The 12,632-nt window shown below is 31.2% G+C and overlaps 3 protein-coding genes across 3 annotated transcripts; all 3 read right to left on the reverse strand.

Annotated features, from left to right (window-relative positions):
* Positions 1–2,378: 2,378 nt before the first annotated feature.
* LOC148205698 (18.5 kDa class I heat shock protein) lies at positions 2,379–2,961 on the reverse strand. The gene has a single exon (XM_088103690.1). The coding sequence runs from the start codon at positions 2,959–2,961 to the stop codon at positions 2,479–2,481; it is 483 nt and encodes a 160-aa protein (XP_087959816.1). The 3' UTR covers positions 2,379–2,478.
* On the reverse strand, positions 2,875–4,062 carry LOC148205699 (17.4 kDa class I heat shock protein-like). The gene has a single exon (XM_088103691.1). The coding sequence runs from the start codon at positions 3,963–3,965 to the stop codon at positions 3,564–3,566; it is 402 nt and encodes a 133-aa protein (XP_087959817.1). The 5' UTR covers positions 3,966–4,062; the 3' UTR covers positions 2,875–3,563.
* Positions 4,063–5,208: 1,146 nt separating this feature from the next.
* LOC124833734 (uncharacterized) lies at positions 5,209–9,187 on the reverse strand. The gene is made up of 5 exons (XM_047308274.2): positions 9,075–9,187; positions 7,683–7,823; positions 7,034–7,118; positions 6,816–6,896; positions 5,209–5,766 (listed from the first exon to the last, which is right to left on the reverse strand). The coding sequence occupies exons 2-5, from the start codon at positions 7,812–7,814 to the stop codon at positions 5,411–5,413; spliced, it is 654 nt and encodes a 217-aa protein (XP_047164230.1). The 5' UTR covers positions 7,815–7,823; positions 9,075–9,187; the 3' UTR covers positions 5,209–5,410.
* Between the last annotated feature and the right edge of the window lie 3,445 nt (positions 9,188–12,632).

Below are 12,632 nucleotides of genomic sequence, written 5' to 3' on the forward strand. Positions count from 1 at the left end.
TAGTTTTATAGCTTCTTGCCTGAACTAGACAAAAAATAAACTTTATTTATTTAATTGAAGAACCTCAATAAAAAAACTTTATTTGGTAACGGTTGTCTGGTCTTTTACTTAAAAGTCTCCTTGAATTATGAAAAAAAAAAATCTTAGAAGGCAATGACATAGTGATCGGTTTTCAATTTATTCAGTTAAACGTTCAATTAGGATAATAATTATCTTTTTTTATAATTTTAAGAAAATGGTATTTACACTTATTATAATTTTTAAATATATTTACTTTTTAAAACTATCATAAATAACACTCACCTTTCTTAAAGTTCTAAAATTACACTAATGAATTAGAATTGTTGGTATTATAAATCTACACCTAATGAAATAAGCTACCAAAATTTTCCTAATTACAAGTCATACATGGTGGTACAAATCTTTCTAACTTACATTTCTCTTCGAAAATCTTTGTATTGTTTATACATCTTTGATTATAATGTTGATATAAAAAGATTATTTGGAACAATTTGAGTGTAAAACGAGATGGTGTAATTGTTCTATATGACGAGATGTTATCATTATATGAACAAGTTGGAGTAAGAATATGATATAAAAAACTGATATTTTTTTTATAATTTTTTATATTTTTAATCAAATAGTTAATGATTATATGGAAAGATAAAAAAGCTGTGAATTAATTTACTTAATTATCTTTAATTTGATTATGTCTAATTCTGTTTAATTGTGATTTGTGTTATCTACAGAGTTAGTCGATGTGTTTTTGGTTTTTCATTGTAAAGTATTCTACTCAAGAGTTTTAACAAATTTTGTTAGGAAAATTCATTTATCTTAGTATGTTAAGTTCTCTCAGTATAATAAACCTTTAATTTTAAAAACAACAAAAGGATCACGAGATGAAATTGAAGTTCAATTGAGTTTGATTAAATTGACATAAAGGATTGAAGTTCAATTGAATCTAATTAAATAGTAATGTGATGTTAAGACAAAACGTCTAACAACCTTTATTTTGAAGTATAACAATAATATTTAATAAAATAGTATTATTAAAAAGAAATTATTTAAAATAACACACTAAATATAAACATCTTAAACTTATAATGTTACTCTAAAACAAAGTATATGTATAAAGCTAAAAACTAATAAATGTTTAACATATGCAAATAATACTTTCTTATTTGTGTTGTTTTTTCTTTATTTATAGAGATAAATTAGTTCAAAAGAACATTACTTTAAAAGAACATTAAAAAAGATAGGAAAATATTATAAAAACGTATTTTCAATATCTTTTGTTTATACGAGCAATACAATTACTTTTAGAAAAACATATCGTATCAAGAGGTTATACACCTATCTGAAGTTAAATTGAATTTTTGACACACTTTATCAATTTTCACTAAATCATTATTTAAGATTAAATTTTACACAAGAAAAAAAAAACTAGATGTCCTAAATATTTTTTGTTTATCCTAAAATGTAAAAATAACATTGCTATTTTAACTTATCTTCGATAATCGATTAATATGTTAAATTGTCGAAAACTATTTATTCTCTATTTTAATAAATTATACCACTTATCTTATCGCAAACATGCCTTGTCTTTCAATTTAACAATTTTGTAAAATTTTCAAAATTCTTGAATATACAGTTCAATTCTCTTTTTAAAGTATTTAACAGGAAATATATATGTGACTTGTGAGATCACGTGATACGTTTTTAAATCTGATTGGTTTTCTTATTCAAATTTTGTTATTTTTAAACTTAATCATTCATTTGGAAGTTTGATTTTATGACATGATAAAGAAAATTGTACATATTACAGCTACATTCAAATTTTAAGGTTGGAGCAACGTGACCGTGACTTAAAACTAGATAATATTCCTTTTAAATTCAATAACATTAATACTATCAATCTAACTAAAAATGTAATTCAATATTCTAAAGCATTTTACAAGTAAGTATTTTGAAATTAAATATCATTTTATTAAAGTTCACATTAAAAAAAATTATGATCGAATTTGTGAATATATGAAATTAATTTGTTTAGTAGATAAATTTTATTTTAAGAAGAGATCTTGCCATGGTCCATATGTCTAATGTTTCTCGAGTCAATTCATGCAAATTTTGTGATCCATTGTATTTCATGTATCCAAAGTTTGTATCAGTTAAAAATTCTCTTAAGTTATCATATTTTAGAAATGTATAATTGAAATCAAACTTTGTATTTCTATTAATATTACTTCTTCATTTGATGTTCAACATTCTTCTGCATCACAAAAAAAAAAAAAAAAAAAAAAAAAAAACTCAGATCCAAATTCAGAACACATAAGGGCAATCATCCTCTTAATGAAGCAGATTCCCTTTACCAAAAGGTATGATCAAAACGAAATTTTATTTCTCAACAAGCATTAACAGCATCTTTATAGCATCAACAACACAACATTCTCATATTTCCAGCAATGTAACAAAGTAAACTTAACCAGAAATTTCAATGGCCTTGACATCAGGCTTCTTAATCTCTTCTTTGGGAACAGTAACAGTGAGAACACCATTTTCCATTGAAGCCTTCACTTTATCCACTTTTGCATTCTCAGGCAATCTGAACCTCCTCATAAACTTTCCACTGCTACGCTCCACACGATGCCACGTGTCCTTCTTATCTTCCTTCTCAAAGTTCCTCTCTCCGCTTATCTGAAGAACCTTATCATCTTCTATCTCCACCTTCACTTCCTCCTTCTTCAGTCCCGGAATGTCAGCCTTGAACACGTGTGCCTCCGGAGTCTCTTTCCAATCCACACGAGTGCTCACAAATGCAGAATTTTCCCGACCAGATTCAGGGAAGGAAGAAGAAAGAGAATTGGGGAAAGGAAAATCCTTGAAGGGATCCCATACATCCAGAGAGAATGGATCGAAGACGTTGCTCCTTCGCCCACCGAACAAACTTGGAATCAGTGACATCTTCGGTTTCTATTACTTGCAGAAATTCGAAAGTTGGGAGATTTAGGGAAAGGGTAAGCAGATTATACTTTTGTGATTTGATGACAAGCGAAGGAATTGATGCAGTATTTATAGGAAGTAAAAAGATAATGTAGTATGTTCCAGAAAATTCTGGTTTCACTTTGGTATGGTTTTACCTCTTTCAGATTATTCCACAAACTTCTATATTTACCCAGCAATATTGAGAAGGTTCTGGTCTTTTGTTTCCATGTACTTATGGATATGAACTACTTAAGGCCCACAGTACAGAAAAACCAACAAAAGCCCAAGCCCAATATCAGAGTTATCTAATTCGGAAGATACAGGAGGAAAAGAACCTTCAAAAAACTGAAAAAAAAAAATAGAGGATGAAAAATCGAATAATTTCTGTCGTATTATTTAATTTATTACTTACCTCATTTTCAATGTTAAGAAACTCAAAAAAATGCAAACCTTTTTATTATTTTTTATATATATATATCTCATTGAAAACAAATATGAAGATTTCTTTGTCTATTTTTACTGCAACGGATATTACATATGAAGAGAAGAGAGTAGATATGAAAAGAATTGTTGTTAAGTTATCAGTTGGAAATGGCGATGGGAGGATTGAGCTTTGGCAGAGTGATGGTGAGAACGCCGTTTTCCATGGAGGCCATCATACGATCGGGTTGGGTATGAGGAGGGATCGTGAAACAGTTTTTGAACTTCGAGATTCCGCGGTGGAGGCGGCGGCAGGAGTCGCTGTCTTCTTCTGTTTCCACCACCCTCTCTCCGCTCACCTGAAGCACTCTTCCGTTTTCTATCTCCACCTTCAATTCCTCCCTCCTCAGCCCCGGCACCTCGCCCTTCAGCACGTGCGCCTCCGCCGTCTCCTCCCACATGAACTGCCCGCTCCGAAACGACCCGTGCCCGGAAAGGCCGGAGGTGGAAAGCGCCGTGAAAGGGGAGTCCTCGAAGGGGTTTGCTTTTGGAACCATCGACATATTCTTTATCACAAAGAGACAGAGAGAGAAAAAAAAGATTATTTGGTTTCAGAGTAGTTTTGCACTGTATTAAACCTTTTCCAAAGGTGACGAGAATTCTTCGCCAATCTTCACGGTGGAATTTTGCATGTGGACATCATTTTTTTTATAAATAATATAAAAGAGAAGACCTACACCATATAATATAAAGGTGATGAGAATTGTCGTGTATTTTATATACAAACCATTATATTAAAATTGAAATGAATTTTACATAGACAACACGATAATAACTAAAATTGTTACCATATATAAAGATACAACAAAAATTCTAAATCATAATGAATTATCTTCTTCTATTGATATAAGGATATATTCTAAAATTGTTGTTGAAAAATAATTTTAACCTTTTTTATGTTAACCATATATTTCAATGCTTCTTAACCTCTTCGCTGGGAACATTGCTTATCAGTACTCATTCTCCACACAAGCATCTCATGCCATGTATCGTTCATCTTCTCAATCTTCCTCATGTTTTTCTTTAATAAACTTTGACATCTTTTTAACATGTGTGATTTATACTATTAAATAAATATAAATATATTACTTATTCAAATTATCTTACATTTTCAATAAATACTTTTTAACCCGTTTTAAATGCACATATTGATATGTTTTCTTTAAAAATAATTAATTAATATTTTATTAAAAACTGAAAATAGTAACCGGTTTTTTATAAGCTTAATATGCACTTATTTTTTGTAAAGAAAGCCCTACAGAATTCTACAATGCTTAAGTTTAACTTCAGCTTTATGAATTCAACCAATTCAACTACCCCTGTTATTATTATCACTTTTGTTCCCTGTTGATATTCTTTCCCTTGTTCTTATTTTATATTTATGAAATTAGTTCCTGAAGCGTAATTTCTAAAATATATTCTATATCTACCTTCATTATGTCTTTCTTATGAAACTAATTTTAAATCCTCTATCTTCGTTATTCTTAAATCCTAAGTTGGCAATCCTACCTTCATTATTCCTTAGCCCCTTCACATCTATTTTCTCTCCTATTTTTTCTTTTGTAAAAAAAACAAATATAATTTCATCAAAAATTCATTCTCAGTCCAGTTTTGACAACAAAGGCCCTAACGATGTGGTGGCAGCAGGCTTTCAAAGACATTATTAGGATTAAAACAATCCAACATTAGGAAGAACATAACTAAATTAATATAGCGCTTTCAATACACAAAAAGAGGCCAGAAAAATGAGAAAAGAAAGGGTCCTTAAATCAGTGAGCATTGTGCAACTGAAGTAAATGACAATTTGAAAAATACAAAGAAAATACAAATATTTATCATCCTTTTGCAACATAAAAGTGTTGCCCTATTCTTTCCTATATAGTTAGGCCCGGGATAATGTTAATTTTAAAAATTACACTATTAAAGGCCATGGCGGGTATAGGAAACATTATTCCGTGTGTTTTCTTCTCTTTGGTTTTCCTTCATGAGAATTGTCTACGGACATAGAGGAAATGCCAGTGCTGTGACCATGTGAGGACTCAGACAAGTTGAATTTAGATTTAGACACGTGTCCTTTTTTCGAAATACTTGATGGCTCAGTAACTCCAGACAAGGAGCTTCTCTGTCTGCTACCTTTTGATGAAGCTGCACGTCCACCACTTTGCATAGGAAAGTACCGAGATGAAGTTGTCCCAGTGATTCCAGAAGAATTTCGATGTGCATGTCTTGCGTTGATTGAATTGAGGTTCTCAAGTTCTTTAGGATCAGGGTAATGGATGGTTGAAACTCGCATTGAAATCTTTGCTGCAGTAAAGCAAAAGAAATAACTTTTCTTAATGCTTGAATTAAAAGGCTACAAATTAGAAACCTATACAAAATTAAAAGTGCTATTAAACACTCGCAAGAACCAGATTCTAGCAAGACAAAGTGACAAGAAAAGTAGTCAAATACAGCAAGGGAAAATCCAATCCAAATATAGAAAGGGCGGGTGAAAGGGGAATGGGGAACAAAATCGGGAGTGAGATCCACGTGAATTCACAGTTTCTGAAAAACAAAGCTAATGAGAAAGCTGCTGGTCAAGTTCAAAATCTAAAGTAAATCATTTGGCACTGTACTTACAATATAACTTCCTGTTACATGAACATTGGACTTATATTCACATGCTTTTTTTAAGAAAAACATTAATTGAACAAACCAATCAAACCTCAGATTAGAGGTTTCATGGTTCACCAAATGGATAGAAACCAGACTTGAAACTCATGAAAATTACTAGCAAATGTTGAGATGGAGAAATGGGCTGGCTGGCCAGTTTGGCAAAAGTGATAAGGGTTGAATCTAGAAGTTTTTCAAAAGAAGGCTACTCAAAGCAGCTTGTAAAAAATAATGAGAATTTTCATGTTTTATTATTTTAGAAGGTTAAACAGACACACCGAAATTTTTTTAGAAGTAATTTTTAAAATAAAAAATGTGGAGCAAATGAACTCTTACTATCATAAACTCATTAGATATAATGTTGCACCAAGTACATTCAACACCTTTGTAAAAGTTATTTACTCAAACAACACTTGATGCAAAACCAGACACTACTCTTCTTATGGCTTGAGATTTTACCTCAAATTATAGTAACTAACAATAAAGCTCTGTCGGAAAGCTGGGATACTTCTCAAATAATTCTTACATTGAAATGACCAAATAAAGTCCCATCTTACATGTTCTAATAACTTGAGAGTCTACCTCAAATAATAAATAACAAAAAAGCTCTTGCTCTCTGTGAGCTAGAATAATTCTCAAAATTATTGTTGATATCCTTCATATGACATTAAACAAGAAAAACAAAATATATGGATGCTTACCAATTGTTGGTTCTGTAGAGGAAACAAAAACTGTTTCATCTGGCTTCTGAGCAAAAAAGTTTACAAAATCATATACCTTACCTGCCAACATAATATGAAAATTAAGGCCCTTGCAGAAAGCAATCATATTCATTTCCCCACACACAAAAAAAAACACCATTTAGAGATCAATCATGCAAAACTTGAAGTTGAGAACACAGATGATTAATTTTATTTACCTGATGAACCCTCAAAGCTGGCTAGCTTACCACCATTGTTAAGTGTGAGAAACAATTTCTGTCCATTTATGTCAGATAAAAAATCCTGGACAAAAGCATCATACACACATCAAGCAAGACAACAATGGCAATAATTAACACAACACCAAAAAGGACTCTTCTTCCATCATCTAACTGCTAGATGGAAGGAAATACCACCAATACAAACACCAGTTCATTTGAATAAAATGCAACCTTAAAAATTTATAAAAATTGATCAGTCTCCTATAATAAAGTAAGGGGTAAACGTCAGCAAATGAATAGAGGTAATACACAGAAATGTATTTTTTCACACTCTTTAATGAGATCTAGCACAATAAAAATTAACATGAAACATGTACTGCAACTTTTAATCTCCAAACAGAATATAACACAATAAAAACTACGCTTAGTAGAGAGGCTTGATAAAAAAAGAAACCTAATTGTTTGGAAACAAAAGCCAATGAACTAATTTTTATTTTTAATTTTACTTGATACTACACTTGATCATTCACTTTTGTAATAACAATGATATCAATCCTTAAGGATTTTTCTTTTTCATTTAGTTGGCATCAACAGTTAAGATTCAGTTCAAAAAAAAAAAAACCAAAGGCATAAAGGACAAACTTACATTGGAAGAAGGCAGCTTAAGAAACAAAAGTTCAGTTGAGTCAGTCAAGTTAATGAGAGCTTCATTACTGTCTTCCACATATTCTGCAGAAGGCATGTAACCTTCTACGCCCTCCAAATCAGCCATTGACATTAGCAGAGCCTAAAATAAACCCCACCCATATTTAAAGGAAACACAGAAGAAAGGAAGATAGAAAATCAAACACCGAAAACAGTAAACAATTCTTCAGTTCAAATGCAGATAAAAATAGTCTGATGCAAAACTGCGTTGGATTATGAACACAAGTTGAGTCCATCAATGGTGAAAATTTGATTCTATTACTTCCCTGACACATCCACTCTAAAATGGTTAGCCCGGTCAATTCAGACCGTCCCGAAAACGATAAAGTGGAATGGCTAGTAGTCGGAAAATTTATCTACGGATTAAATAATTTATGCTATATACGCGTAAATGCTCAAAAAATTTAAAAACTAAATTAATGACATAATAATTAACAAAAGATGGCCAAAAAAAGACTGATCATGATTCATGACCATAAACAAAAATGCAGTGTGGTAGATGAGATGACAGAAGCTAAGATCCCAGTGCCCACGAAGGTTGCAATGGCTGTGAAACTGCCAGAGAAAAGAAGGTATCCAGCGATGGATGGCCGATGGGCGTACTTCAAAGTACAGAGAGGGTGGCTGTGCTTCAAAACAGAGATTGCTCAATGCTGGAAAACTGAATATAGTAGTAGAAGGGTGGCAAAAGAGAGTTTTTCGTCAAACCATTATACTGTTTTATTTGATATTAAAAGAAACACGGTAATCATTACTAGTAACACAAACCCACAATCTTATGATGTTCGTTTCACAAAAATTAACACCATGTTTATCAGCATTGCCTAGCATTCAAATATAGCTGTCAAGAGCAACTACACTTTCTCAATTGTCACCAGATCACACGATCGCGAATTCAGTGCTATATACTCACTCTCCAATTTAAACTGTTTGATAAATAACTGATTTTGAGAAATAAACGTTTTTATATCTCAAAAACTCGATCAGCTAAACAAGCCATTATATCTCTAAACTAAGCTGAATCAAAGACACAACAACGTTCACAAGACAAAATAAATAAAACAAGCACTCTGAACCCTAGAGAGACAGCATCACTCAATGCAAAAACAATAAAATCCACATAAACACAGTTCAAATTGATTTAATTTTGCGAATCTGATGCAAAATTTTGTAATGAGTAACGTAGTATACGAATACTTGGAGAAGCGGGTAGTTGTATTTAGTTTTCAACAACATTGTGTTGACAAATTAAACTCAATATGCAGCGGAAGGAAAAGGGAGAAAAACACGTTGCCTGGACGAAATATGAAGAATACAGAGTAGAGCGAGTTACCGGAACGGCGCAGTTGCAGGATTCGTCGTCAAACAAAGATGGATAAAGCACCAAACAATGAAAGAGGCTGCTTCAGCATATATTCACAATTAAATAATTATTTTTAAAAGTTAATGAGATACACCTTTATTGTCGGATCAAGATTCAACATTTAAGTATTTTATTATATAATACAATTATTTTATTTTAATAAAAAATATTTTTATTAAAAAATAATAACAAAAACTATATGAAAAAATATATATTTGTTTATATAAAATTATAAAGTTAATAATGATAAAATAAACTCATTAAAAAATATATTAATGCATTTATAACAAATTTGTGTATTTAAAGATATCAAACTTAGAACTATTAACTTAGTGGTCGTTGGGTATGAATATATTACTAGTTGAAGCCAAAGTCATGAAGCTCATTAACTTGACAGTAGTTGTCCGAGACAAGTCTCGTTAGGCGACTTTTGGGAGAATTTAAGTTTTTGAATTCCATGATAATTTTGCTCGACAAGCTATTTAGTTATGGGGCGAGTAGGCCTTCAAGCACTACTCGTTGAGTGAGTGGATGTTCTCACTGAGCAAAATTAATCAAGTTTGATATAAAAATTTTACATGTACTATTCTAGTATGTTTAATGTAGGACTGTGTGATGTTAAAATGATAGTTGATTTATGATGCTTATATGAGACTGGTTTATAGATATATGAATAAATATGCATGCAAATAATGACGATGAGCTCTTGTTAATGGATATGAGGATTATATGTGTTTGGTGTAATTCTAGGAATCTCGTGGGGAGATTCTGTTGTAAAATGTTGACAGAATCACGAACAATATTTTCTGAGACGTGTCTTAAGGACTTATACCCGGTGTATTGCACAAGTCCCCCAAGATAGAATAGGAACTTCCCATAATATCTCTGAGGATCTCAGAACTAGCAAGAATCTCTAAAAAGAGTATAAAATAAACACAAAATAATTTTAGGAGAGGAAAAGAAGAAAGGAGAATCAGAAAAGACTGACTTTGGATGTTTTGGAATGGGGGAAGAGCTCTCTGTTTATAGAACTAGGAAGAATAAAATTAATAAAAGACAATAAAAACAATAAATAATTTGACCATTGCAGCACTTAAATACATGAACCTTGGTTAACTTTTTTGCTTTGCCAATTAAAAAAATACCAACGTCCTAAAAAGGAACGTTGCCATCAATGTTTTATTAAGGTTGCAAAATATTCTTTTGCAATAATATAGCATTATTACAACAGATTCTATGGTGGCATTTTTTAGTGTATGTATTGATGTGGAAGTTCAAATGTTAGAGTTTAACATGTCGCTCTAATAACCATCTAAGCTTATGTAGAGTAGAAATGGACATGTGGTGAGAAGTGTAGAAGATCCTAGTCTAAGGACATTACCTTGGCCAAAAATGATAATGGACTAACTGATAGGCTGTCGTTGAAGCTATCAAATTAATACTACTTTTCAAGGCAACTTCAGTATTGCCAAGTAGTATTCAAGAAGGTAGATAGGGCTAAAGTAACCCTGAGTCGTCTCCCAACGAACACGGAATTGCTTTTGAATATCTGACTCTTATGCTATGCAATGCTTATGAATAAAAATGATGTTTGGAGAATGTTTAAAGAACAAATAATAAACTTAAAAACAGTTATGATTAAATAGGCTAATTCCACTGCTTTTCCAAGATAGATTCATCATCGGTTATTCACGGATAATTGTTCAATTGATTATTGTTTAAGTTTCAAATTAATTAAAGTACATTCTTAATTAATTTGAGGGCGATCATGCATTTAACCAAAGTAAATTCTCAATCAAATGCAAAACCTTTCTAGATTATTCACAATAAATTCAACCAAAGTACATTCTCAATCAAATTCTATTGTGTTTAATCATGTCTATTCTTAAATCTCCTAACCAAGTTAAAAGTTAATCAATCAAAGTAAATTCTCAATTGATTATAGTTGAAATTATTACTACCAACCAAAGTACATTCTCAATTGATAGTAAAAACCATTTAATCATATGAAAGTTCCTAAATTAAATCAAAGTAGATTCTCAATTTAAACCTAGAAACCCTAAAACTCATATAATCAATATGCATGTAGATTCAAACATATTATGATGCAAAAATCTTTGCTTTTAACAAGATAGAGAGATGAAAGACATAGAGAGAACAACTTAAATCAATAACCAAAGTAAACAATTTCATTAACTGAACGTAACCTCAAAATCCGTCATGGAATTACAGCAGAATAGCCCTAGATGCTTAGCTCTCCATGAATGGAGTTGAATACAAGATGAAAGAAAAGTGAGAGGAGTATGAGAGAATGAATCAAGTGAAGTCCTCTGGGTCTCTTTAAATAGGGCTTGATTGGGCTTGGACTCTGAATAGTTTGTTGATAAGATATTTTCTGTTGATATATTATATCTTTCAAATATTCATTAGATTAAATCAGTTTTAAAGAATATTTGATAGATATTAACTTAATTATCTTATATCCTATATCTTCCAAATAACTAAAATATTTAGATAATGATAAAATTATTTGGAAGATATTTTCTGTTGATATTCCCAAATTAAATTCAACAACTGAATTTTATCTTTTAGATTTTCTGACTTTCCAAAATTGCACAAATGCCCTGAAATTTCTTCTATCTGCACTATAGCCCGTTCTGAATTTTCCAAATAAAATCTGATTTTGGGCCTTGAATTGCCATTTGGACCAATAAAACTTATATTCTCAGCTGCACAAATAAACATTAGAACATCCAAGAATAATTTATGCGCTAAAACTCACTTTTTACGTCTCTTTATTTCCCAAACCCAACAATTCTAATCATCACAAATTCACTTAAAATCAACCATTTAAGCACAATTATCCCATCAAAAATTTGAATTTTAAAGCATAAATGTGGGCATAAATATGCACTCATCACACCCCCACACTTATCCTTTTGCACTCCTGGGCAAAATTGATTAATTCCAAGACTTTGTTCTGAGTCATTTTATTCCATATTTGCATTTGGATCAAAAGAATGAGTAGCACTAGACATAGATCAATCATCTAGACATTACTTTGTCATGGACATGCAAATGAAATCACTCTATTCTTCACACATAAGTGGACCTTTTTGAATTCCCAAGAAAATGAAATATGAAAGATAACACTCAAGTCAATATGTATTTATTCCTCTCCAACTCTCTCAAGTGTTTTTGGCTTGTGTTTACACTCAAAATACCCATGTAAGTAGACACCCTTGATATTAACAAGACTCTATCATTCACATACTTCAGAAAACATGCAATTATTGATCATGAGGGCTTTTTAAAGGTTGTATTGAGGTCAAGGTAAAGGTAGGAAATTTTCTTGGAATTTCTGAGCTTTTGAAATTGATATAGAAAGAGTAATGACACTTGATTTAAAAAACAACTCTATTTCTTGCTCTTTTAAGGAAGATTTTTTTTACCTTTTTTTTTTTTTTGAAAACTCTAACTTTTCATCTTCCTTTTTGCTTTTTTAATAGTTATTTTGTGGGTGAGGTA

This window comes from Vigna umbellata, chromosome 1 (genome assembly GCF_029865625.1).
Source record: "Vigna umbellata cultivar VRB3 chromosome 1, Vumbellata_1.0, whole genome shotgun sequence".
Lineage (NCBI taxonomy): Eukaryota > Viridiplantae > Streptophyta > Magnoliopsida > Fabales > Fabaceae > Vigna > Vigna umbellata.